This window comes from Parus major, chromosome 14 (assembly GCF_001522545.3).
Source record: "Parus major isolate Abel chromosome 14, Parus_major1.1, whole genome shotgun sequence".
Classification (NCBI taxonomy): Eukaryota; Metazoa; Chordata; class Aves; order Passeriformes; family Paridae; genus Parus; species Parus major.
The window spans coordinates 11056782-11084762 of NC_031783.1; the positions used below are offsets into that span (position 1 = coordinate 11056782).

Sequence of the window (27981 nt, forward strand, 5' to 3'; positions counted from 1 at the left end):
AAGGGAGCAGAGAAAGGCACAATGGAAACAAAGATAATTTTAATTATAAAATAAAAAAAACCACCCACCCCCAGAAACCAAAATGATCTCTCCCCCTGCACAAATCTGCATGTTCTCTCCACCACAGAGAGTGCAGACACTTCAAGTGCAAGGGCCATCACTCACTCCCTTCTGCTCTCCCAGCACCTCTGCCTTCTTGGAGACACAAAAAGCCCCAAACAACAAACTGACAGCCACTGCCCCAAGACCCCATGAAGGAAGTGGTCCCTGTTTGGCACAATGTTCAGGAGATTTTTCTCCCATAATAATGGCATCTTAGCCAGCCAGATCGATCCTTGCCCCTTTCTGATCTTCAGTCAGCACCTTCTTCTTTTCCAGCACAGTCTGGCCTGCCACATCACCTCTTTGATCCTCCAGCACATGGGTTGCAATGGTTCTTCTTACAGGGCTGTAATGCAGCTGATGAATCCATTAAATTAATTCCTCTGGAAGTGGAACTCCCAGAAACATATGTTCATATCATGGCCTCCATGTGCAGAATCTTCAAGGCCTCTGAGATCTGAGAGCTGGTGTCGATCTGGCCGTACATGCCCACCAGGAAGGCCCTGTGCAGCAACACTGCTGCGTGCTCTGGGGAAGGGAAAAGCAGAGTGAGGACTGGCCTGAGGGCTCCACGTGCAAGAGCAATCCACCAACAACCACTGGGTGAGCATTTGCAGCTGCATGAGAAATCTCTCCTTCCATAAGAACTTGCCACAATCCCCCATCTAACAGCTCTGTGGGTTTGTGATCATGTGAGAGGTCACAAATCAGAGAAAACTGTGAGTAAATCTACTTCAAAGAAACCCCCCTTGTCTCTATGACAAATTCCCCCTGTAAAGCTCAGCCCAAAGCTACTTGGTATTAATGGCCTGGTTGAAACAACAGCAATCCATGGCAACTTCCCAGGGGAGCTGTTCCCAGCACAGGACCCCAGCTCTGACCCTTGTGAGGCCAACCATGCCCAGAGGTGGCTGATCTCCACCTACCTTGGCAGAGGAGGGTGTATTCAGGCAGGTTCCTCAGTGCTGTCTGCACCACCTCGAAGTCTCGGCTGCCGAGGCAGTACATGTAGGTGGGCAGGAAATCTGCAGCAATGCTGGGAGTGAAACATGACAGTGTCAGTACAGTCCAGATCAGCCAGCACAGCCTCAGTTGCAGTGGTGCTCACCTGGGGTTGTTCTGGATGGAGCGCAAAGCCAGGCTGAAGGCCAGGTTTCGGCAGGAATCCTCTGATGAACTCATCAGCTTCTGTAGGTTGGTCTGAAAGATGGACAAATGTAGTTCACAGGGCCATTCAGGGACCACAAACTCCTCAGACTGGCATTACTCCCCCTCTACACCAATCCAGCCCAACACAAATCCAGCAGGTACTGGCTGACCCCAGAAATCCCTCTCTGTAAGACAGATTATCCTGGTTTTGATTACTTTAAAGTACCCTTCTGAAATCTTGTTTCATGTGGGACAGCTGAGTTTTCCCTAGTTTCCAGCCCATTCAACAGAGCTGGTCTGTTCTGTTCTCCCCTTGCCCTGGGAAGAGGACAGAGGTTTCATTTGTCCTCTGACATAAAGCAGATGATGGTTGAGCCAGTATGCAGTGGAGGGAAACACTGTCTACCCAAAGACATTTTTCTCCTAACATGCTGCAACAACCATCCAAAAGGCAGAAGGAGGGTAGTGCTTAAGCTGGCTGTGCAACAGACTGATGAAAAGAATCTCTTCCTTCCAGTGGATGCTTGAGACACCAATACTCACAGCAAAAAAGGCAAGAATTTCTGGCCTCCGTCTGGACATCTCATCAATGTCTGTCAGCACCTCCAGGATGTCTGGGAGAAGACACAGGTTGAAAAGGTGACTGAAATTCACTGATCCAACAGAGAATCTTTTATTTTTCCCCACAAAACCAATCTCCCAGGCCATCAAGTTTTCCCACTTGCACAGAGAGGCAGTGTAATAAAGGCAGTTCTTCAAAAAGGAGAAAAGCAGGGATGTGCCATTTCAACACAACCAACCTGCCCAGACAGAGGAAGGAATGCAATAGGGTGAGAGGTTTCAGTTCCAGAGCACCTTCTTCTGTAACTAAATACCTTCACAGAGTGTCTCTTTAAAAAACAGAGTACAGGCAGGACTTTTTTGTCCTATTCTACATCTTGGAAGGAAAACTGTCACAACTTAGGTTTGAACACAGAACACCTGTAATTTCAGAAGACCTTTGGAGAAGATTATTGTTCCCATATGCCAGGTTAACATGGTTTTCTTCCATGAAGGCCATTTGGGGATTTCTAACAAATCCTGCTTCTCATCAGTTTGGTATTTCATTCCTATCAGCACTTCAGACCTGGCTCGAACTGCAGCTCTCCTTGATTTACTCATACTATCTCCCAAAATAATTAAAGATCCTTGAAGAGCCTCAAAGTAGAGGCCATTGAAGTACTGCTGAGCTAAGTGGTAACAGAATCATAGGAAGCCTCTGTCACAGAATCACAGGAGGTTATGGACAAGTTAATCCAAAAATGGAACAACATCCTAACTGCTGGTGACTTCCAAACACAAGATTGAAATAGGAAACCAGGCTGCTGCTGACAGATAAGTAAAAAGGTTGACAAATGTCTGCATTTGCCCTGTGTCCTTGCACAGCTCTGCAGGTCCTCACTCACCCTCCACTGTTTGGCCTCTGGAGAGCCTCTTCATATACGGGGCCATTTCAGCTGGTGTGAGGGGAGTGAAGAGGGACACGCTGACCAGGGGGAGAGAGCCAGCAGCTGCTTCATCTGGGGGGAGAGAAAGAGAGCAGGGCACTCCTGACAGCCTGTGGACTGCCCAGTATTCCCTACCAGTGCACTGGTGTATCATGAGCTACCAGCAATGCTGTGGTACAATTCCTGGCTCTCACACTGCCCCTAATCTCACTGCACCTCCTGTAACCCCCTCAGCTGACACTGAGGAGGAAGCTCCACAAGCTCTTTTAATACTGAATAACTCTCCCATGCAAGCTGTGCAAGCTGTAAACAGTGGAAGGACGGATGTACCCTTTGAGTCCCCCCAACAGGTCAATCCTTAAATGTGGATTAAAAGGGCAAAATCCATGACCAGGAAACCCACCCTTGTTAAGAGCTGTTCTTCTGCTCCAGTAGGGATACCACTGGCAGGAAAACAAATTAACCCATCCCAGATACTGGTTCCCAACTGCTGAGCATACAAGTGCAATTTCCACTCTAAACATATTCAGCTGTTACAAGAACAAGCACAGTATACACCCCACAAAAACACCTATTCTCCAAAACAGACTGCAGGTTCACCAGCTGGAACAACTCTTCTTCCACCCAGACTCACCATCCTTCTCTTCATCAGAGCCCCTGTCCAAGATGCCACTCTTACTAGGCAGACTCAGCCCAGCCAGGAGGGATTTCAGCATTGCTAGGTCACTGTTGTCTGATGACAGGTCACTGGGAAAAAGAGGTGGCGTGTTTGGCTTTCAACAGCAACAAGGGCATGAGCACAGATATGTACACTGAAACAAAGAGCTTCTCAGAAGCAGAAACAAAATATTTCCTTTCTTCATAACTGGAACTCAAATGCATTTTCCCCACGTATCTGTAGGTAAGACCCTGCAGCTACTGCTCTGGGGAAAGACTCTGCAGCTGCCTCTCTGGAAATATCTCAATATAACATTTAGGCCATCATGTGAGTTAAAGTCATTATGTGACTTCCTTGGGCTCAGTTTTCACCTATAAAGAAGAGATATGCTGCTCATTTCAATGGAGACTTAAGGGAGCCAAGGGTGAAAAAGTGCCATATTAGCAGCTACTCTGTCACATCCTCTTGCTGCCTTCTCTCTGAATAGCTCCTGGCAATCTGACTGTACATGGGCTAAGAGGTATAAGGAAGCTTACTGGAGTGGATCCGAGTGCTTCTGCAAGAAGGAGACAGCTGCCTGGGCATTGCACGTGATGTACTTGTGGATAAACTGGACAAACTTGCTGATGAAGGCAGCCAGGTGCCGTGAGGATTTTCGGTAGTTCTGGGAAAGGATCAAGAAGATGAGAGTTAACCAAATAAACCCAGCAATGCACTGTCCCATCCTGCACCTCTGGGTACCAGGAAGCAGTTTCTTGATCTCCTGCCTCCTCTTCAAGCTCTCCAAGGTACTTAATGCACTTTTTTGTTCTTAGGCATTTAGGAAGGCTTTCCCTTCAAATGAGAAGCACCAAGGTTGGCCCTGTGTTACATGAGCTTCCCCATCTAGTGGCCAGCAGCCTGCACGAGGAGGGAAGCAGGGATTTTCCTACCAGCAGCAGACGGATGAAGGACAGGAGACAGTCCCAGAGTGCCGCCTGGTGCTCATTGTGGAAGACCTGCGGCTGGAGCAGCTCCAGGATCCCCAGGACGTGGATAAAGAAGGTCAAGTGGTTCTGCTGCCTGAACTCCTGGAAATTGAGGTGAACACGGCCGTGCAGCAGTGCTGCAATCATTGGCAAGTGCCTGGAACACCAAACAAGAAAATCTAGGCCTAGATCTTTCAAGAAAGTTACATGTTACCTCAGTCCTGGAAGGCAAAATCCCTTACTCTCTCAGAGTTCTGGTCTTGATCCCTATATCAATAGACTCAGCAAGCCCCATTTCCCACCCATATTCTGTTCCCTAGTCTCCAATTCCAAGATGATTTCTTGACAGACACAAGGTCTTGCCTCACTGTAAAAGCTGTAACTTTGCTGCTTTTTCTCTTGACTTCTGTACATGAAGGTGAATTCTCTCACCACTGTTGTGATTGTTGCAAGTTTGTTCCCTTTCTAGGACAAGGGTGGATGCTTTTCAATAAACCCCAGCCACACACAGGGAGAGAGAGGTACCTAAGGAGGAGGATGGGATGAGCCACAGCCAACTTCCTGCAGGCCATATTGGCATCCCACACGCGGCTTTCGGATGACTTGGAGTCACTGGTGTCTGCGAGGAGGTTAATGAATCTGTGAACCAGGGCATCAAGCTGCAAGAAAAATAATGAGCAAACTGTTAAGAAGTTTAATGTACAAACCAGCCCCTGGCTCTCCAGCAGTGTTTCCCAATTCCTTTCCAGCTACACAGGGGGGTTAACAGAAATTATTTTCAGGTAGAATCTGTGAGTCGATGCAGTGTTCCAGCTGGCATGGGATCTGAAGTCCACAGTCCCTACAGACATCAAAGCAGGATCAGATGCCTGCACACTTGTGCCTTACAGAAGCCTTTGGCACACAGAAGCTCGTGGAGCTTATATTATTTTACAGAAGGACACTGCAAAATAAACCACACCGAAACTCTGGAGAGTGCAGGCAGGGATGGGGTAACAGAAAAGCAAAATAAAGAAACCAAAGTCACCCAGGAAACCTTTGCCAGTCCTCACCATCTAAACTGAGCATCAAGGTAGCATCCATTCTGCATACACAACTGGAAAGGGGCTTTCCTATGGCTCTACCTTTACCTTGCAAGTGCTGCTGTCTCTGGCTCCTTCACTGGTAAGAAGCATCTCAGGCATAGGCACAAGGAGCTCAGGTAGTTGCAGGTATATCTGCAGCAGAAGGTCCTGGCAGCATTTCCCCACAGAGCTAAAGGAAAAAGGGAGAGGTCAGCCACTGGCTACTACATTAGTTCAACCAGCAAACATGCCAGACCCACCAGATTAGTAACAGCCTTCCTGCATGTGGCAAACAGATCATGTGAAAACACAGACATCACTAATCTCAACCAGTGCTTTTTAAGTCTTTGCTTCTTTTGAACAACTCAAATTATTCACCTTCTACATCCATCCACAGTCTATGGGGATCCATCACGAGGCCATTTGGAGTTAGAAAACAGCAGTTCCAACAGGCATAGGACAAGAAAGCTCTGCTTACATCTCCAGTGCAGAGTTCCAGCATATGGTACTCACAGTCATCCCCATCCCAATAGGAAAAGAAGTCAGAACTACAACTATTCAGACTAACCAACATATTCTCTATACCTCTGAAACCCCTGCAGATCCCTGATGTAGTCTCTACTGGGAGGCAGTAGAAAGCAAGTTACTCAGAATCTTTCCTAATATCACCATAAGCAAGGTTGGAATTAGGTCAGTTCCTTTCACTGCCACAAAAACATCATCTTCCTGTTCTTTCTACAGTCCTAAAATAGCTGTTAGGAAACAATTTGGTCTCCATTCAGCTTTGAAAGCAAGTCAGAAGCAGGATGTATTACAAGCAGTGACTCAAGGGATGAGTAGACAAGAAATCCCACTTTAGGAACTAGTAATTAAAAATAACAATTGCCTTAAAGAACGAAAGGAAAAAATCCAAGCATGTCAAGAATTTCATTCTGAAGTCCTAAAAGTAAAAGAGCCCTTAAATTTCACTTATGAAGTCAGCTTCCTGATCTGAGTACCACTTAAAACCACTGGTTATTCCCCCAAACTTCAGGAAGGATAATGTGCACTTTTCATACAGGCTCTGGAACATGATATTCTTAATGAAGACATACTGGCAAGTCTCATCATTACCTGCCTGCCTGTGCCCAAGAACTACAATTCCAGCAGACAATGCTCCTTATTTGCAGCCTCACCTGCTTCCCCACTGCTGGATGCAGCTGGTCAAATATTCTGTTACTTTTTTGACGTTCTCAAGGTCTCCGTGAGAACAACTGAGCAACAACGGCAGTCGGGACTGGATGAGTGTGCAGGAAGCCTCATCAGTATTCTGGTATCTGGTCTCTGCTTCAGCCAGGATCAGCTCCACCATGCTGATCAGTTCTGATGCCTTCAGGTGGAGCACAAATTCCTCACGGCGCTTCTGTAATGCAAGAGAATGATTCCACACCAAATCCCAAGATCCTTAGTTCCTTCTAGTCATACCTCCCCTGACTGGAATGGAACATCTTAAAACCAGACTTAAGAACAGCTCCATATCTAGAGCTCTGAAAGTACCACAGCCCCAAATAAAATCTCTTTACCCCTCCTCTACTTCTCATTTACTTCCATCTCAGCATGCGTGATGGGTCAGAAAGCGTAATTCAGTCACCAAAGCAAAGAAATTCTGTGGAGAAGACACACAACCTCCTTTTCGTAAAATGGCAATTATCCTGTGCTGGGTTTTAGCTTGCTTGACACTCTAGCCTTGTGCCTTTACCAAATATTGTGGCAATTGCTGCAAGGGAAATGCCAAGTAGGCAAACTTTATGTGTTCCTATCAGTTTTTGGACTCTAAATTGTCACTGTAATATGTAACAGCAGAGCAGCTGAGTAACCAGCTGAGGTACAGGCATCAAACTTGGCACACTGCACCTGAATCACTCCAGCCACCTCTTGGCCATGGAAAAATCAGGCACTGTGAAAACATTGCCTCTCACTCCATCCAGATAGGAATCTTGGAAGAAGTGAACCAATACCTGAGGAGTTCTCTGGTCCCTTCCCTGCCAGATCCGAGGAATGTGAATACAGGCCCACAAGAAATCCAAGGATGCAGTTGGGTCAAATCTGCCAGAAGACAAAAGAAGACAGATTTACAATTAGAGTCAACACAACCCTCGGGCAGCACACAAACACATGGAAGCATCACTAAACATGATGAGTGCTGTGAAGAAAGAAACATCTGCAAATGTAAAAATAGGATCTATTAAGTCCCAAGAAGGGGGTTGGTTCTGTTCCCAGATTATGACTAAATAGTTGCTGCAATAAGCACAGCACAGGGTACAGAGCAGAACAAATGGAATTCAGCAAGCATGGGGGCTATGTGGAGCCTTGCACCAAGGCCAGGAGTTGGTCATCAACACGAACAGTTGGTACAATCAGACCAATGACCTTACTGTCCCTATCACAGCAGTTACCTTGAACTGAGAAATTAATGTAGTTTTGAGCAAGAAATTAAGAGTAAAATAATAAACTGAAATACTACCAGTTTTAAAGTATTGCTGTTATTAGGTATTAGCATTTCCTGGTCCGTAACTACATAATGCTACTACACTGGAACTTCAGTATTTGAAAGCTGCGTATAGAAGCTGAGAGCTAGGGCTGCTGCCGAGATCAAAACTGGGAGGCTGATGTCATGAAAGGCTTAGGGAAAGACTGGAAATGGATTTTAATACAACCAAAATATCCATCAGAGCCTGCCCAGGTACACAGACAGCCCTCAGTTTGCTATCCAAGCCATCCTGCAAACCCTGTGTTCATAAAGATTATCAACAAAGGCAATGCAAGATGGATTACCCACAATTAGCACTTCCTGTTTAGAACACAGCCAAATCTTTATGTGCTGCTTCCATCAAACAGTAGGTAATATTTATATCAAGGTACACAAATCAGCAGGACTGGAATCTGCATTCTTCTCACAAAGTCTATTTTTGGCTGACTTACATCTCCTGGCAGACACATCATGAACATGGCAGGTCTTGTTCTCTCAGACAGACAGAGTTGCCCAACTCAATCCCTTGGCTATGCCTGACAAACAAGACTCACCTTTGCTCCCTGTTCCTGCCAAGCAGAAGCCTGATGCACTGGTGCAGTGTGGTCCAGCTGGACTGGTGAGTCAGAAGAGCCAAGAGGTACGGGCGGAAGGAGGGCACCTGGGACCCTGCCTGGAAGCACCAAAAGAGGAAGAGATGTAACGAACAAGCCCTGGTAGCAAGGTGGGTGTAGGAGATGCCATGTGTATGGCAGAAGGATGACAACCCACGAGGGCAGACAGCACAGACAGCAAGAGGATTTAGGGCAGCACTTTCTGACAGAACATAGCATCAGGTGTGAAATTCAGTTTCAGCCTCAACTTTGGCACGGCACTTTGGGCAAGCTATTGATCTGTCTGCAAAAATACCAACTGCTGGCTGGGTTGTTATGGGACATGTCGTGTCTGTAAAGCACTTTGCAGGCCTTAAAAGAACACAGCTGAGGAAATATAAAAGGAAACATAAGCCCTGCCCTGAGCAATGCGAGCCTTGCACAGAACTGTCCCCTTGTCAGTCTGTAGTGCTTTGGAAATCATACAGTAACCTGTGGCAAACATAAAACTACCCCTTGCCCTGTTTCCAGGTGTAAGTCAGTACCCCAGAAAGTTGTTTCAGCACGGCAGTCCCTCTGCCCAACAACTCTTACTTTGTTCCAGGAGAACAGTAGCTTCTGCTGTAGATCAGGGCAGCTGCTGATGACCTCTGGGTCCAACATCTCCAGCCAGTCATTGAGAAGGCCAGAGGCAGGCCCTGGCCAAGCTGATTCAGCACTGTGGACAAAGCAAGGCCAGCGTCACTGGTGATACCACGCACCCAGAACTACCAGTGAATTCCCATCACTGCCTTGGCTCACCTGCAACTCTCCACCTCCTTCTTTACTGGTGTTTCTTCTTTGTCCTGGAGCAACAAGGAGCACACCACAGCAATTGGTTTCATGGCAGGACACCTGGCAGTGGTCTCAACAGTAGCTGAGAAGAGGACGGTCAGGAGCTCCTCCAGGTATGGAGAGTGGGTTTCAATCAGACCTTGAAGGACTAGCAGAGGGAGAAAGATGCCACTCATTAACTTCAGGATGTGATGAAAGGTATGGAACCTTGCAAGTACTATTCCTGATAGCCAGGCTCAGTGAGGAAGAGGAAAGCCATTTTTATCTGGGATAATAGGCTTCCATTTCTCTTTTTGTTAGTGGAAACCAACAGTTTTCTCAGAGACTTAATGCCAACCCCAGATCACAGTTTATAAACTCACATACAGTGGGGGAAAGGAGGAGATACAAGATAGGGCCAAGCTTAGATCAGTTCACATTTCCTGGTCCAGGGAGTAGGCAGATTCCCACAACCTGGACAGTAGGCACTGCCTTGCTGGGCTAGATTTCAAGAAGCTGCTGCTGCAAAGGAGAGCAGAAGGATATCCATACCTTTGCTGATGAGCTCTGGCTCCACATTACACTTCTCTCCTGATTTCAGGGTTGCAATGATGGCACAGACTGTGGAGCTGATCAAGTCAGGGTCACGACGGAAAGAAAGAGCTTCTGCGAGGTGCAAGAAGCCACCTCGAACTGTAACAAAATCACAGCACTGGCATCACAGGGACAAGCCAGCCCCCACATCAGATTTCCCTCCTACAGATTCCCCACGTGGCTCCAGGGCACAACTACTCAAACATACAAATATACATTCTACTGCCATTTATGGTCACCACAACCCTTGACAGCTCCCCTGCATGTTACAGGGACATGCGACTAAGAAAAAGCTCTGGAACTACAAGCCCAAGCTCTTGGTTAGACTCCTGCTCCCAAGGGATGGCAGATGATAAAAAGCTCTACAAGTCATGAAGTGACTCTGTTCCAGAGGCATTCCTGCATGCTCATCTACCAAAACTACAGCTCACACAGAATTCCTGGCCTGAGAAATTATATAGACTCAAGTTTTCCCTGAGAGATCTGCTGTGCTTGGTGAGGTACTACCAGGTGTGTACTGCAAGTCCCCAGGGTTAAGGCACTTGTTCACAGCCTCAAAAAGCTTCAGCAGCACAGTGTGCTACTTTTATAACTCCTTATGACACCTGTCTAAAAGGCTGCTCATGACACTTCCTGCTCCAGGTGCAGTTTTTTCTCTTTCTTGTCCCACTTAGTCCCCTCTGAGTCCCATAAGCTTCCCAGTGCCAGTACCATCACTGATCCTGTGCCTTGAGGAGTATTGCACAGCAAAGGCCTTCAGCTGAGCTCGCAGGGGACCGTCTTCCACCGCGGGGTTCTCCAACCACTGCAGCATCTGCATGAGCACTTTGAAGAAGAGCGAGGAGAAGGCAGTGTCCTGTGGCATGGAGCGCTGGAAGAAATTCTTTACAGTGAGGGTGGTGAGGCACTGGCAGAGGTTGCCCAGAAGTTCTGGGCTCCCCATCCCTGGAAGTGTTCAAGGCCAGGTTGGATGGGCTTGGAGCAACCTGGTCTAGTGAATGTTGCCCCTGCCCATGGCAAGGAAATTGGAGCTAGGTGATCTTTAAGGTCCCTTCCAACCCAAACCGTTTTATGACTCTGTGAATTAGACTTCAGCTCTCAAACTGTCTGCAAATGCCTTGGCTTGCAAGACATGTCCAATGCCACAGAACAGCACAGACTAGAGATCCCAAAACCAACAGAGACCTACAGCTGTAAGTCCAAAAAAAGGTTACCAGGCTAGGTAAGGTACATTAACTCTGCAGGTAATCTCAGCAGGCTAATGTGGCCAGCCTGCATCCAGATGCCCATGGCCAGGCAACCTGAGCTGAGCATTACTAAGTGTGCACACAGCAGAGCAAATGCACTGCAGATTTCCCATTTCTCCCCCACCCCTCTTTATGAAAAGCTCCCAAAGCCACTCACGTGGTACTGGTAGAGCTGGCGCATGAGCGGGCAGGAGATGAAGTGGTGGCGATGCATGGCCATGACCAGGGCGCCGCTGTGTGTGGAGTTGAGCAGTGCAGCCAAGGCCTGCAGCACCCGTGCAGTGATCCCACTGTCTGTGGTCCCACTGTCTGTGGTCCCACTGTCTGTGATCCCGCTGTCCTTGATCCCGCTGTCTGTGGTCCCGCTCCCTGCGGTCCCGCTGGCCGTGGCCCCTTGGCGGATGTGAGCCAGCTCCTGCCCCAGCGCCTGCTGCAGTGCCAGGGCCAGCGGCCGCAGGCTGGAGTTCTGCCACCGCGGGTCTGGGGTCAGTGGGAAAAGCTGGGGGATACAACAGGGAGTACATTTATGACAGACAGTGAAAGGACTGTTGTACCAGGAATACCCTGAGGCAGAGGAGCGATTTACCTTGTAAAGTTATGCTGACTGTGGCCTAACGGGAACCTTCTGATAAAAGCTTTTTCGATATTCTAGTGCCTGGCACATGAACATAAGCAGCATTTCTGCAACCCCAACATGACTATCAACATTGACACTGCAGGGGAATCCTACTACCAAACACCAACAACCAACTTGGCCAATTAATTCCCTGTGGGCTCCTTCTGCAGTCAGTGGAGGGAGGGAAGCTCTGTAAGCATACAAGCCAGAGCACAAATGCTGTTTGCACACAGCTTTGCTGCCAGGGCCCAGTGAGCATTTCACAAATCCTGCATCCACTGCTGAGAGGAAAGGCACTGTGCACAGAACAAACAAGGTGCAGAGACAGCAACATGCTAGTAGGTACTGACAGTACTAGGCGTGATCAAAAGCCACATCACGTTCCAACTACAAGAAAAAATTCCTGCCAATATCAGCTCCACCAGGCTCTAATGGCACAGCCTCATTGCATCAGAGCTTTCATATTTTTTGCCTGCAAACACTGCAGGATAAGGAGTCACAAGATGCAGGTATAAGAGAAATGGATTTTGTAAAGCTGCTGCAGGGAAGCAGCTACTCAGCTGGTGGTTGTAACAGTACCTGCAGAAAGATGCCTGCCAGATCATCTTCTGGGCCCAGAACACGGACCTGGCTCAAGGCCCGGATCCGACTCTGACTCTGAGAGTTTTCAGGACTAGATTTTGACCTTGCAGTCTCAGCGCTGTCTGCAAGAGGAATAAAAGGAAGCAAAGGGAAATGCTGTTATGGTATATAGCACCTGGAGCCACACCACCAGTCACCTTCAGCTTTACAGTCTCTAACTACTGAGAAATTCAGCAGCTTTTCTCTTAATTCCAAGCAAGACCTACTTTTCCATATGACTCAGAAAAACTCACTGCAATAAACTCCAAAAATACTGGAATTTCTCTCTTTGCCAGAAGCAAAAAGCTCTAGCAAGGACTGATGTCTAACTGTAGCTTGCTGGTTTATTGCAACATGACTGCTTTTTAACATGACAGTCTCTGCCTGTTCCTCTCAACAGCAACAAAGGAGGGAAGTTCAGAAGATGACTTTGATATTTAGGCTATCCTGGGCAGTACCTCGGCGGGCTGGTAAGGAGGCAGTAAGCAGGGAGTGGAAAGTTTGGCCTCCTGTTGCTCCTCTCTCATGTTGAACCTCCACAAGATGAGCCATGTAGTCTGAAAGAAGGAGGAAATAAGAGCACATCATCATCTTGCTCTCTTCAGTAAAGCAGAACAAAACTGGCTGTTTGTACAGCTCCCACAGACAAGAGAATCTGATGTTCCCACAGACTTTGTAAATATGACGCCTTGAAAACTTTGTTTCTTATTGTACAAAGTACATTCCAAAGTACTTTTGGACCCTGTACATTCCAATACAAAAAAAAAAATCTTCATCTGTTTTGTGAAATACAGCCAAGGGCCACCCTGGTGTCTACAGTGACAAGTTGCCAAAGCAGCCTGTGCACAAAGTTTGCTGAACTAGCTTGGATTTTTCCAATGAAGTCACAGGAGATACTCTTGGAAACTGTTCAAGAAAAAGTTAAATGCCTAGTCAGCCTCATCTGTAGCTTACTCTTGTCCATGATGTTCTGCTCCAGTGTCTGTGGGTCATGAGATACTGCCTGATCCAGGTACTGAAGAAGTTTGCTCATGCTGGAAACTGGGATTCCAAAGGACTGAACAAAGAGAAGCAGCTGCTGTGGCTCCAGGTCCTGCAGGGCTGAAAAAGAAAAACATTGAGTCCTCACACTTCTGAACTGTCTATGGAGGGTCATCTTTATTACCTGATCTTTATGCTTTTGTCTGGACCAACAGTGACACATTAATGACAGGCTGCAGAGAGCCTAAAGCCAGAAGTCTGACAGCTGCCTACTATATTTCCTTTCCTCTGCAAATCATTGTCTCCTTATTGCATCTTCCAGTTAATTCACTCACTGGCTAATCTGATCTTCTGTTTAATTTTATTAGAACCTCCGTAATGCAATCATTCGTATTAAAAAATAACTTCCACCCTATCTCTTGATGGCTGCAGGCAGGAATTATTGAATAATTCAATCACTGACTATAGACAGCTGTCATTTAATTAGTAAAATGGGATGAAAGCTCTGAATACCAAGAAGAAAGAGAGCACTGACGAGTGATATGAGGACCAGAGTAACCAGAGGTTTAGCTTACATCCTTAAAGCACAGCTTTCCACAGCTGTTGTCTGGTGATTGCATAGCTTAGTTCCATCTGAATTGTTGTAAAAGAGATGGGACCTCCATTAAGAGTCTCCCATTCCTTTAAAATACACAGGAAGGAGAATATCCATTCAGACTCACTCTCCTACTTTAAAAGTAACAGTGATAGATGGCTCCACCCAAAGGCATCCAAGAAGGATGGCTGGGCACATTTGAGCAGGGAAATATCTCCCTTTCCTTTCAGCATGGTTTGAAACATAAACAAACATGCCACAGGCTCACCTGCATCAACGAGACGTGGGACCTCGGAGCGGATCATCCGCAGCTTCAGCCAGTCAGGGAGCAGCAGAGCCTCCTCAGAGGTGTCAACCAGAAAAGCAGTAGGAAGGGGCTTTTTCTCCGGGAACCATATATCCAGTAAGGTGTAAAAATCACCATCCCCTGCTTAAAAATGGATAAAAAATTATTTCCCATGTTCACGAGCACCTAGAAAGCCCTGCCCTTCTCTATCAATACACCAGAACACACCTCTGTTTTAGTATTTCTTGCTGTCTGCAGAAGGCAAAAAAAAAGAAAAAAAAATAAGCCTGCAAATTCTTCACTCTCTGCAGCAATATTCTGATAAATCTTACAGCTGCAAGGGTCAAGCCTGTGAGTAGAAGGATTAACACCAGCCTGACCTGTTAGGAGACAACAGATAGAGAAAAGCATACTTCACCAACCTTGAGGTGGCCCCAGTGTCAGGAGAATAACCATGGCATGGACCACAAGGATGTGCATGGTGGCTGTTTCCCCACTAGTCCAACGAAGGAACACCTGATCCTGGGACTCTGACTGGAAAAAGGCAGGAAAAGACAGGATGAGCAAAGGTGGGGAGAGAAAGGACATGAGAATGGACAAACTTAGTCAGACCATAGTTCCTAATATCTCCAACAGTGGCAACAAAAGATACTTGGGGAAAAGTTAAAAAGGCTTTTTACAAACACATAGGCTTGGCTCTGATACTATGTCATGATCTGGTTATTTTCAGACCAGCAAATTCTTGAGCTGGACTTGGTTTATTCCAGTTGAGTAACCCATAAAGGGTTTCTGTTTTGTTAACCTGCCCAGTCTCTGTGACCTGCTGGGGGAAGGCAGGAGGCACTCACCCAGCTGTACACCTCCTCACCCTCCTTGCTCTGCCGCATGCGCTTGATGTAGCGGGAGAAGATGGAGAGCAGAGCCACGAGCACTGCATCTGACTCAGCACTGTAGGAGAGCTTGGAGAACAGGTGGGACATGATGGTGGAGCGCTCCACGATCAGTCGGGCAACATCCTGCAGAGAAAAACCATCCAGGAGGTCTTTACTGCAGAACACAGCCAGGACCCCCTGTTTCACTGCATCATGTTCTCCAGTTCCCATCATCAGCCCAGCACACACCGCTCTGGAGATCAGCCTGTGGACTCAAGAGTACAACTGACACAGAAGGGAAGAGGCCAGTGCTCTGCATGCATCTCACAGTGCCCCAGTGGAGCACAGCTGTGTTCTGATGCACCCTATTACAAAGTAAGCATTTACATAGCATTTCTCTGAAGAAAATGATCTACTGATGTTTATCATTCAACCTCCTCCATGTATCTACACAGAGGCACTATCAGCACATGAGTCTTAAAAGCAACGAAGAAAGCACTCAGGGAGAAAAAAGTTTTAAAAAATCATTATAAAAAAAGCCACCAAAAGCTTTTCTAAAAAGAAAAAAAAAACTCACACAAATAAACCAGGAAATCTAGTTTTGGTTATAGGGGAGTACATATCCCACCTCTAAATTTTATGACCTCCCATTCTCTTCCCAAACACATATGACTGCAGGTTTAGCACTTGCTTACTTATGAAACACTGCGAGGTAGTGGGATTTCCATCAAACCACTATCCACTCTTGCATTCCCCATTCCAGCTCATGGGTTGCTGCACTGGAAGTTATTGCTCTGACTACCATTTCATCATATAAACCAAAGACACAGCTTTGCCTTTCAACCCATGCACAGAGACACAAACATGCAGTTTTCAGAGTAACACACTCCCCAGCACTCGTCCTGGTGGTACAGCAAGTTCCATGCCTACCACTGTTCCCCACACAATCCCTCCTCTCACCAGAGCAAGGTCATTGTGCTGCCCCTGCTCCTCCACTGGGGCATGCTGGGAGAGGTACACCAGGTAAGCACTGATGGTCTGGGGATCTGTCTCCATGTGGATGGCCTAGAATGAGAATTCCTCTCATTAAAAATCACAATTTAATGAAAACAAGCACCAACATAAGCAAAATTATTCTGCAAGCACATAAACATGTCAATATCACAGCCATATCCAGTTTCTTTAGATCTGTTTCAGCACTAGTAGAAAAAGAACAAGCTTGACACTCCTCCCTTCAGGTGCTTTGACTCACCTGCTGCAAGGCCAGAGCTGTTGTGGCTCTCACACTGTCAAACAGTGGCAGCCTCGGGAGGTCTCTCAGCAGCCACTGATATCCCTGCAGCAGCTCAGAATCACCAGAGTCTTCTTCCATGGGGTGATCCTTCTCCTCCCCATCACGCATTCCTCCTTCCGACAGCACCAAGGACAGGCCCTGCACAGGTCACACAGATCCAGCTGCTGCATATGAAGCCACAGCTGGACTTCTAGTTTCATACTAGTGAATGTAACAGAAACATGCTTCAAACACCACAGAGTGATCCAAATTCAGCACACAACAGGTTTCATCTCATATAATGTGTTTTCTTGACAGATACCCTGCTGGAAGTTTCAGTCTGAGCAGGATCTTTCTGAGCTCCCTGAAAGTCTCTTTGCCTTGTATATGCTCCAGAGCACCAGGCTCTCACTCACACTCCTCACACACAGCAGCCTCTGCCAATTACTCCACATAGCATGCAAGTTCCTGAGTCTACACCTGAACTTCACAGGGAACATAGTAAAATTCAGCTCTGTCTTAAGTACAACTTAGCTGTTGAACAACTTCTGAGCAGCAGGGAGCAGAAGTGTATTTGATGGGGTTTGGAGATTGAGACAAGTCACTGAAGGAGAATGACATGAAACAATTTCACTGTGCTGGCTCTGGACTCAAGATAACCTAGAGCTCTGCCCTGGGCTTCAGACAGACCCTAGTCAAGATGATTTTCATTCTGCTCACCTTCATGGCCAGGACCCGGGAAGCCACCTGGGAGGAACTCAGGCGCCGCAGGAAGTAGTCAAGCACCTCACAGGTTGTCTGTTCATCTGCTTTGGGTCCCAACAGCAAGTCTTGCAAGCGTCCAAGCAACTGCCTTTGTTTCTGCTGTCTCTGTGGAGTGACAAGTTGGTTTGTCCAGTGAAATCAAATCTGGGATGCACAGAAAGTAGGTAACAGAAGGGATCCCCAAGAGACTGCTCACCTGGCGTTTCTTGGCACGCTGGTCCTTACTCTCACCCTCCTCTTCTTCCTCACCTGAGGTCGATTCATCAGCAGCATCATGAAGCAAGAACTCACAAAGACACTGCACGGGCAGGACGTCCAAGGAGCCCTCGCTGGACTGAACCAGATCTGCCAGCCATGGCATTGACTGTGATGAGGCCTGGGACGCATGAGAATAACAAGATCAGAACATAGATGCAGCACACTGATCATTCAATTCCTGAGCAGCAAACCTCCTTCCCCTGAATCTCACTTAGCTTCCTTTTGCCCCTCACTCTGCTCAAGTCTCAGAGGCGAGGGATCCAGTCCCACCACAGCCCACCTGTCTTTGAATGATGTTGAGAAGAAAGTCAGGATGGCGACTGCGACACAGAAGGTGGCCCAAGCGAAGAGACTGGTTCAGGCTTTTCACCTGCTCCAGGACATGTGGTGGAGGTCTGCGAGGGGGGCCCCTGTCACAAAAACAGCAAGTTACCCACAGGCTGACAGACTTTCACTCTGATGTGATGAGGATCAGTCAGTTCTGTAGTGCCTGAGGGGTTTATAGAAAGGTAGCAGGAAGCTTGGAACCAGATGATCCTCCAGCCAAAATCATTCTGTGATTCTGTGATGCCATGGGCTACCACACCACAGGGTTCTTCTGCCCCACATCAACCACCCTGTGGGGAAGCAGGGTTTCCTTTCTAGTGTTGTTAATGAGGAGTTCATGATGGTACCAGAATGCAGAAGGCTACTTACTGAGGGTCCAGACTTGTCAGCTGGGACAGCAAGAGGCTGCTGCTTTCTGTAATTGTTTGTTTTGTGGATGCAGCTGCCAGATGACCCTCAAATGCAAGAATCTCCTGTTTTTCTCTCTGGGAGATTTGAAGTTCACGATTAATCATCTCTGTGCGTGTCTCCTCATCCGTCAAGGTACATTGAGGATAGGAATAATTACTGAGAAGATAAGTTTAAAGAAAGGAAATAGTTATTGTATTCTATTCAAAATTTATGAACCACAGTCAGAAAGATCACAGGACTTTGATAGACAATGTAGAAAAAACCAAGAAGTTTCTCAGTGGAGCCAGGAGACTGAGACCTTCTCAGCAAGGTTCAGCAATCATCCCCCTCCCCCTTTTTCTCAGCTTTATTCCCTTGCTTATAATATTTTTGTCGAGAGAAGCACTTTTCCCACTCCAGCTGCAGTGTTGATGCCAGTTTATTTTACACAAGTCCTGCTGGAAAGGAAGGAGTCACATGGCACAAATTTAATTCAGAAATGTGTGATATATGTAGGGATTTAACCATACTAACTTGGTCATGACCATTTCCATGAGCATCTTTAGAGAGGGGTACTCCTCCCATGCAGCCAGACCTGCAGCAAGGAAAAAAAGAACAATAAGGAATACAGGAAAAGAATAGAGCCTTCATATATACTCTAACACATTCCAAGGTGGGGAGACACAAACTCACTTGAGAACAGCTCTTAAAGAGCACAAACAAGGCGATTCCAGCCACACACTGGTCCAAATCCCACCTCCATGCATATTTCCCCCACAAGGGATACAGAGTTATTAAACTGCAGGTACCTCACCAACCCAGCACAGCCCTTCCACACAAGCAACCAGACTTCTGCAGAGAGCACCCTGGCCAATTTTTGCAGCAGAACTGGTATCCTGAGAAATGTCCACACTCACCAATATTTTCAGGATTGAATGCAGCCACTACAAGCAGGAGAGGCCAGGCTTTCCAGTAGAGAGTAGAAATAGCTAGATTTGGAGGCTGGTACCTGCAAAAGCCATCAATAGAGGTAGGTGATCAAGTTTGGCTCCTTAAGCCCAGCTCAAGTTTGCTTTTCTCCTTAATCATGCACTGCTTAGATTCAGTCATGCCAGTTCAGTGCTCTTCCCAACAAACAGACACAGACACACACACAAAAATCCTTTCAGGGGGGACAGCAAGATTGAGCTGAAGATTTCTAGGGCAGAAAGGTCAGTGCTTGCAGACTGAAGTACATTCCATGACTCAGGTGTTGATTGCTCTAGAGAAATACCCACCTGAACATGACCCTGAAAAGACTTCCTTGTTACTACAAATTTTAATAGAAAAAAGGATGTTAAAATCTGTGAGCTGTGAATGTTAGTCACAAGGTGAAAGTGAGCTGGATCACAGCAAGATTATCTATGAGATAAGTCTTACCCTGGAGGTAGCTGGATATTCTCTGGATGGTGATAAGTGCACAGATTTAAGACTGCATCGATCAGCTGGATTCTTTCTACCCTCAGGACCTCAACATCTGGAGAAGAAAGGACTGAATATGTTATTGACCTCTCTACCTCCTTCAAGAAAAGAATCACAGCATAAAAAAACAAAAATCACTTCAAGCAACTATGTTATTGTGGGCTTGCTGTCATGATATTACAGAAACAAAAAATCAACATTTAAAGAGCAACAACAATTAAAAAAATCCTGTAAGTCACTATATAAGGATATGGAACTTTTCAGCAGCAATGTGGTTTAAATTCTTAAGGGTACTTTCTTTCCCAAATGCATCCAATATGATACTTGTAACTTTTTCAGAACTTGGATACACTCCTTCAGGTAAGCAACAAATCTGCTCAGAACTTCAGGGGCTCTGAGGAACTAAAAATGCATTTCAAATTTGTTGCAAGTTTGCAGACTCATTCTAATTCAAAATCTTCCAGTGTATGAAATGGTGCAGGATTTAAAATCCTATATTGGAGGCTGGGCACATTTTGACAGGATACTGAACAGCAAAGTCTAGATCCTTCCACAAACACTGAGCAGTTCAAGATGACTCTTTGCCATTATCCAGTCAGAACCAAGAGCATGTAAGGTGCTTTAGAATCAAACTATGACAACACCCTCAATTCTGCCACAAACACAAACAGCTCAGCTGAATGGGTGCATTTCCCAGCAATGCAGGAATTTAGACAAATGCTAAATTAATTCATAGAAGGGGTAAGAGTAAAGATTGCTTTTCTAACTACTACTCTGTAAGTGTCCCAGTAATGGACTTGGGAAGGGCACACAATTGGTTAATTAATTTAACTTCCAATCCTTCCATTTTTGCATAGCCTATACATTTCTTTTTACAGTATGTACAAAGGACTAAATTGAATTTAAAAACGCTGACTCAAAACTCTGAGTGGTTGTTCACAGCCCTTCATTCTCCACACAGCCAATAATTTCCCAAACACTCCATGATACAAAATTAGTAACAGAGAGAAACAGTAAGAGAAAATAAGAAGCTTCTCTAGTGAGAAAGCAACAGTAATACATGTCTGGCTTTGAGCCAAATGCTTAGCCATCACGACTAAAATATGCTTTAAGTGATGCAAAGGCTCTTTGGTAGGTGGTAGGAGCTGTCTCAGCCCTGGGTGGCAATAGGAGGACGTGGAGACAGAAGCAAGCACTTGCTGGTGGGAGCTCTGTGCAGCCTCACCATCTGCTTGCACAGCTGCAGCCCTCTTCACCAAGTGGTCGGCGAGCTCCATGGCATCGGCGGGGCCCAGGGGCAGGTCCCGCGACAATCCGATCACAAGGATGCGCATCAGGGTGTCCTCCAGGATGGGCACCTCGGAGCACAGGCGAAGGAAGAAGCTGCAGGAGACACGAGACATCAATCACACTTCTTTGGAGAGCAGTGTGAGGGCTCCTGGAACCCTCCACAGACCCTACAACTCATCTGAGCAGAAGATACACCACAGCTTTTTACACCACCACCCCTCATCTCCAGCTTCAAATGCAACTATTTGAAACAAATTATTATCTGAGTATCACTTGCATTGCCTTTTACCTCTAAGCTTCAGCCTCTTCGAGTCTGAGCTCCCTGAGTTACCCCAGTTACCCACGCACAGCCAGGCTGCCCTCCATACAACTCCAGCATCAAGATACAGAACAGCTTGGCACAGGGAACAGGAATGAAGGAGGAAGAGGAACAGATGGAGAGTGGAACAACACCCTGCAATTTTATGGTAGTGTAACAGATGAAGAAAATCTGAGCACAGTTCCAAGCCTTCCCAACATAGAGCTATATAAGGATCACCAGAAAACCCATTCCTCTGCCTCCAGCTAGAGCAGCTCCTCTCCTGCACTGCCATGGGAGGGGCACACACTCACTTGCGGTCACTCTCAGGGGGCCAGTTGTCCCATTTGTAGTAGGTTTCTGGCTGTTCTGTGAAGAGCACCTTGTGGAGGCTGTAAAGATAAAGAGGACAGTAACCACCATCTGTGAGGCTTAAGAACCCATACAAAAGTCCATTCTCCCCCAAATCCTGCTACATCTTCCCATCCTACACATGAAGGAGCCCCCTCAGAAAACAACATGATTCAGAACAGAGAGGACTACACAATATGGGCTCTGGGCTTTTATACTTTCAGTAATTTATCTTGCTTACTATTAATTCTGGCTTGAACTGCCCCAGTAATGCCTTGTGTCAAGACCCAGGATACCATCTGTACTCCAGAAGACAGAACTATCTGTGGAGCCCCCAGCCCTAAAGCCCTAAAAAAGATCTCAAAAAAACAAGGAGTCCACAGGGAATGTTTGGTCAAATAGCTAAAAATCTCCTACTGAGTGGACCCAAATAATATAAATCAGAAATTTTTTCCATTATCATATTTCTGGTATGAAAATGCACCTGCAGGAATTTCAGAGAGGGAGACAGTCCCAGCCTAAGCCCTGCTAAAACTGTTTCTGTTCCCTATCTGAAAATGGGAGGGAAATCTAACCAAACCCCGGTGTATACCTGGTTTTTCGTAATATATGATAGTATTGGGGAAGGGACAGGTTATGCACAGACATGACAGATGTGACCAGGCTGAGTCTCACCAGTGCACATAGTCCTTTGGAGCTAGCTTGCTGATAGATGGAACAACTGTGTGCAGCCACCAGACAGCATCACGTTGGATAGCAGCAATTTGGTTCTGGAAAGAGCGTAGCACTTCCAGGTCTGAAAAACAGTCAGGTCACAAAATACACACATGGGCTCCATCAGAGAAGTGGTGGTTTCAAGACAGTAACCAGGACTCTGAGGCATCAGCAGTAAATCATAGAATCACAGAATAGTTTGGGTTGGAAGGAACCTTAAACATAAGGTTCCAATTCCTGCACCACAGGCAGGGATATCTTCCACTAGAGAAGGGGAACCAGAGGAGTATATGAGAAAGCCTTGATCCCCCCAGCTCTGACAGCACATGTTCTTTGCTTTCTGAGACATGCTGCAGTAAAACCCCCAACATGAGGCACAGATGGATTAGTTTTATGAGAAGAAGGCATGTGGGCAGTGATGTCAGTGTCACACCAAAGGCCTGCCCTCCCAGCCCCTTAATCCTTACAGCTATCCCTTCAGGTCTGAGGCCCCTCCACCCACAGCTCCCTTTCCCCAATCTCTCAGCCACTGCTTCCAGAGATACAAGAAGCACCTGGCCATGAAAATGCCACATTTCCTAGATCTGTCAGTCCCAGGATGACAGCAGGCTCCCAACCATAGCTGGTGTTCTCCCAGCATCAGGGACAGATATCTACCAACATGCCCATCCTCAGAGAGAACCTAGGTTCTTCTGCTTACTCTTTTTCTCTCCTTTGTCCCAAGCAATTCCTGCCTCCTTCACCTGGGCTGTGATACCAAGCATCATGGAGACAGCTAGCAGGTCAGTTATGTGGATGACAAACCGCTCCTTAAAACAGAAAAAAAAAAGAGTTGAATAGCAACACCCAGAGCTGCCTTCTGGAAGTGTTTTGTCATCAAAAATTATGAACATGGATGTTTGGAAATAAGATATGGGAGTGCTGCTATGAGACACACAAATAGTGACTCACTCAGACACCAAAGAGCAAAAGAAAGAGTGGCCAGGAAAGCTGACACAGAAGAGCTCAGTGTGTCACTGGCACATCCAGCAGCACAAGGGTGGAAAATGGTACCTTGAATTCCATCTCTGCATACAGGGCCTCCTTCCGTTCCTGCATGAGACCCAGACAGAAGGCCTGGAAGTTGATCTCGTGTTTTGTCTGTTTGATGATCTCTCTCAGCAGAGCCCGTGAAGCTCGCAGGTAATCGTCCTTGGTGGTCAGCAGGTCCTGGAACACCATTGCCAGGTACTGGGGCCACACAGAGAGAAAACTTTCAGTGCACTGTAATGGCTCTGCATCCACAAAATGAAGAGACACAAAGAAACCATGCTGGAGGTATCCAGTCCTTCAGACCCCTGGGGAGCTGCAATAATGTTTCTCTTGTGACACTGCATTATCACCCAGAATGTGGGAGTTGGAAAATGCACACTTATGTTTATTCCTATCAAGAATAATTATGTAATTTCAAAATAGCATGATACAGATCAGACAGCTGTCTGTGAAAAGATTCATCTGAGCCTCAAAACAATCTGTCAGGTGGGGTTCTGGGGTTACTGTCAGTCATCCAGCACCTACCTTAGGAGCTTGCTCTGAGCTGTGCTGAAGCACAGTATACAGGATCTGCATGTTGTTGGGATTTCTTGCATTTGATAGTTCATTGAAAATCACAAACTTAATGGTGGTTCCCAGGTTATCCCTGTGTGCATTCAGCAGCTCTCTGCAAGGGAAGACCAGGGATACCTGAATTGACATTTCATGGCAGCTGGACACGTTCTTTTCATTTCCCCTTGAAGTATTTGGCACACAAAAGTGAAAAGAATGGAACAGCACATATCATAGGACAGTATCAAAGGACTACTGGAAGATTTCTAGGACAATGAAATTTATTTAAATGAACACAAGACACTCCATGCCCCAAGCTGGTATTTAAAACCACTGTGCACAGACATTGAGCCTGTCAAGTCCCTGGGCATGTCTCCCAGAGTACTTTCTCTTACTGCCACAGACCCAGTCACTCACCTGACACACAGCATGTAGTGGTTGAGAAGGACTTTTGGCTTGAGACGAATTTTGATCAGGTTGGAGATAACTTCCATGTCCTCTGAGCTGTGAGTGTTACAGTTCATACAGACTGACATCAGCAAGTCCTGAGCTGGTTTGGTCAGCTGCAGAAAAAGAGCAGTAAGACTCCAGTCGCTCGCCATTACAGACCAGAAACGTAACTGGCTTACAGCTGTCCTGGCTGGATTCCAGACCAGGGTTGTGCTTCAGCAGCTTCTCTCCTTACCTTTGGATTCTGCAGCCACATCTCCAGCCTCTGCACAGCCATCTGACGCACCTCTTTGTACCCACAGGTGGCTGTCAGCAACCGGAGGAGGTTCCTGGAGACATTGTCCATGGGCTGGCGCCGGTTCAGCTGGTCCCGAAGCATGTCTAGGACATATTCCTCCACACTCTCTGCAAGGTCTTCATACCTGGGACACACAAATTTGAGCTTTACTCATTTCCACAAAAGCCAGTCCAGAGATGAGCACTCTTTCTTCTTTGTGGTATGACTTGTAAACCAAGAAAATCCACTCTTTCCTCCTGGAACCAGTTTTATCTGATGTTCAGCATCCCCCAGCAGGTGCCACAGGAGCACAGAGAAGGAGCTTCATGCCACAGCTCTACAGGGTAGGTGAGCACAGATACATCTACTGACACATCTGCCACACAGCTGTGTAAGGAGAGGAAGAGGCACTGTACCTGGGCATGAGCTGGCCCGCCTGCTCTGGGCTCATTTTCTCCTCTGCAATCAGCAGCTCACTCTGGCTGTCCTCCTCCTCTGTCATGGAAGGGTGTGGGCTACTCCCTAAGAGACACCAGGACACAGTACACTGCATTAGACAATTCCTCTCTCTACAGATCAATCACTTGTGCTCTGGTTTGCTCCGTTTCTTTCAGGGATCCCTTGATCCAACACAACTAAAGCCTCTCACACTGCATCCCATACAGGCCCATTTTTCATTACCTCAAATATCCCCTGGACATGAAAGAGCCTCAGAAAGAAGAAAAGCAATGACTGATACTCAAAACCTGGCCTATGTGACTCCTACCAATACCAAATTATTCTCACAAGTCAATTAACAGTGCAGGCTCCATCCTCTCCCTAAACCTTTGTTCCTGGTTCCCAAACATCTTACCAGCACTAAGGTCCCCTCCACTACGTCCAACTTCTCCATGCAAGAGCATGGTCTTAGGAGGCATCTTTGTGTTAAAAGCTGTCTGGATGTTATCCACAAATGTCTTGCAGTGAGGGCTGTCCACCCAGATGCGTTCCCCAAGGGAGTCCTCAATGTACACCTGCAACAGGGAGCATAATCTATTTTCATGGGGTTAATCAAAGGAGTATTTGTGAGTCTTTTATGGATTTACAAAATACAGAGTAAGAAACTAGCATAACCAGTGTGTGGATGCAAACCAGATCATACAAGAGCAAAAATACACATCATCACATCCCAAGCTCTACTGGGAACCTTCTCAAAAAAACTTTACAACAACTAATACCATCAAAATACAGAAGCTGGTCAGCTCAGCCTTTTTAAGTTAATGGACTGCTTTAATCCCTACACACCAAATAGAAAGCAAGGAGTCTCTGCAACACTTACATCAATACAGACTCTCAAAGACATCTCAGAAAAGAGCAGAGATAAGGCAACAAAAGGCAATGGAGGCTACATTCCAGAAACCCATGGAGATTTTTCTTTAAAAGGATGGGCCCAGACTCCAATTTCTGCCTCCTCCAGCTGCATTCCCACAGTGGGGGGCAAGAGGACACTAGTCCTCCCCTTCCCTACGGTTGTAATAAATCTTATGCTGCTCTCCTACTCCAACACATCCACATTTCCCAGCCCAGTCTGCTCACCACTGCCTCAGTCCAGCAGAAGCCCCCTCAGTTCACCAACCTTGACAAAGATCTCTGGCCAGTTCTCATCCTCTTCATAAGCTGCCATGAGAAGGTTGCATGCCAAGACAGACACAAGACTATTCCCTTTGGCTTTGAAATTGATGGAGGCATCTCTCCGGAGTAGGCTGCACAGTGCCTGCAATAACATCCACAAAAAAATAATAAACAAGTCATCTATTGAGAAAGCACACAGAGAAGTTGCAGAAAGAGAAATACAAATTGCAGCAGCTTGCCACAGAGTTCTGGTATTTACAAAGCCATGCCGATCACACTCTGGCAGGGGAGAAAGTGCAACTCTGCTCACAATTTGGCAAGAATGATCCGTCAGTAACTTGACAATTCCTCACCTCGATAACCCCTTCGGTGGCAAATATGTTTGGTTTGATTTTTGCCAGGTACATAAGGCTCAGGTACAGAGTGGTGTCAGGTTTGGCTCTGTTCATCTTCAGCTGCTTCACAGCTCCACACAGCACCCCCTCAATGCGGTCATCGTTGCCTTCTGCCTCTGCTGCCTCAATCTCATCCAACAGCACCGTGGGGATGACTGCAACCACCAACACACAGGCATCAGCATTTACCCTCTTACCAAATAACCACCCTGAGGTGCTTCAGGACCAATCACAAGGGACAGCAAAGCACAGACCAGCTCACTTTTAGCCCCTGTGACAGCTTTTCCCTACTAAATTGCCATTACAAGCTCTATTTCTAAACTGACAACGCCCCTTCATTGTTTTTCCATGTTAGTACACTCCTCTACAAATGTATCCAACATCAGAAACTGAATGACAATTCAAAAGGCAACATCCAGACCCAGAGTTTGCTAAAGAACTGTGTGAATAAAATACCACAATCCAGACTTCGAGATTTCCTCAAGGGAGTATTTCACATTGGGCTACTAAACAGCTGTCAGACAGAATGAACAGAATCCAATGCCAACGAAAGAGAAAACCTTTACTTCAGCTCTGTACCCAGGGATGGAAACCCTCGAGAACACCACATAATTACTGTGTGGGCTTCAAGAAAGACTCCTGGGATGAGACTCCAGAGAAAAAAGTTATCCCGAGGCTTTCGTGTGGCGGCAGGAGCGCAGCGAGGCCTCACCTTCGATGGGGATGACAGACGGCTCTTTGATGGAGGGCGAGATGGCTCTTTTCTCCGCCACTGCCGCCTCTGCCAGGCGTCCCAGGGCGCTGAGGGGCGGCGTGGAGGAGAGCTTGGGGCGCTTGGCCAGCCCGGGCAGCCCCGCCGGGCCCGCCAAGGCGGCGGCCGAGTCCCGCTTGCGCTCCGAGGGCAGCCCGGGCGGCGCCGGCTTCAGCAGCGTGACGGCGGCCTTGCCCTCGCCGCTCTGCCCCTTGGAGCCCAGCGCGATGAAGTCTCCGGGCGGCGGGTGGGCTGCGAGGGGAGACACAGCGACAGTGAGCGACGGTGAGAGACAGCGAGAGACAGTGATAGACAGTGATAGACAGCGAGAGACAGCGAGCGACGGTGAGAGACAGCGAGCGACAGCGGCCGCAGCCCCCCGCCCGGCCGGCCCCCCGGGACTCACCGGAGGGCTTGGGCACGGCGCTGGGCCGCCGCACGGCCGCCGCCTTCGGCCGGTTCATGGCGCCGCCGAGCACCGGCCCAGGGACGGACCGAGCGACACCGGGCACCGACGGACAGACACCAGGCACCGACAGCAGGGACCGACCGACGGCCGCGGCCACACGGAAGCGGAACCGCCGCCACAGCGGCACCCCCGGGCCGGCCCGCCGGGCAGCGCCGTCTGGCG

General features: G+C 47.3%; 1 protein-coding gene across 3 annotated transcripts; it reads right to left on the reverse strand.

Moving 5' to 3' along the window:
• Window positions 1–17: 17 nt before the first annotated feature.
• INTS1 (integrator complex subunit 1) lies at window positions 18–27951 on the reverse strand. Of its 3 annotated transcripts, none has more exons than XM_015643216.3 (47): window positions 27757–27937; window positions 27312–27602; window positions 26558–26754; window positions 26209–26346; window positions 25447–25606; window positions 25010–25115; window positions 24552–24738; window positions 24284–24429; window positions 23840–23981; window positions 23336–23512; window positions 22983–23091; window positions 22244–22364; window positions 21532–21609; window positions 20855–21012; window positions 19588–19684; window positions 19086–19177; window positions 18703–18763; window positions 18148–18345; window positions 17732–17861; window positions 17390–17569; window positions 17149–17298; window positions 16408–16587; window positions 16116–16220; window positions 15132–15299; window positions 14706–14817; window positions 14266–14424; window positions 13376–13522; window positions 12880–12978; window positions 12380–12504; window positions 11342–11683; window positions 10649–10808; window positions 9896–10036; window positions 9332–9512; window positions 9125–9248; window positions 8492–8610; window positions 7426–7513; window positions 6604–6830; window positions 5495–5618; window positions 4890–5023; window positions 4329–4521; window positions 3933–4060; window positions 3373–3485; window positions 2697–2810; window positions 1795–1865; window positions 1211–1302; window positions 1029–1138; window positions 18–630 (listed from the first exon to the last, which is right to left on the reverse strand). In XM_015643216.3, the coding sequence occupies exons 1-47, from the start codon at window positions 27812–27814 to the stop codon at window positions 515–517; spliced, it is 6648 nt and encodes a 2215-aa protein (XP_015498702.1). In that variant the 5' UTR covers window positions 27815–27937; the 3' UTR covers window positions 18–514. The 3 variants fall into 3 exon arrangements, with proteins under 3 accessions (XP_015498702.1, XP_015498700.1, XP_033373778.1); XM_015643214.3 differs by having other exon boundaries at window positions 14266–14427; XM_033517887.1 differs by lacking the exon at window positions 2697–2810 and having other exon boundaries at window positions 14266–14427; window positions 27757–27951.
• Window positions 27952–27981: the final 30 nt, after the last annotated feature.

What these genes read in the sequence shown, in the direction of transcription:
- INTS1 (XM_015643214.3), bottom strand. Translation starts at nt 27,814, where the DNA reads ATGAACCGGCCGAAGGCGGCGGCCGTGCGGCGGCCCAGCGCCGTGCCC. An exon ending in TGCAGCTGTGCAAGCAGATG is followed by an intron (nt 19,685 to 20,854) that starts GTGAGGCTGCAC and finishes TTTCTTCTCCAG; the next exon opens with ATGTTGAGGTCCTGAGGGTA. An exon ending in GTGAGGAGGTGTACAGCTGG is followed by an intron (nt 14,818 to 15,131) that starts GTGAGTGCCTCC and finishes GCCTTTTTCCAG; the next exon opens with TCAGAGTCCCAGGATCAGGT.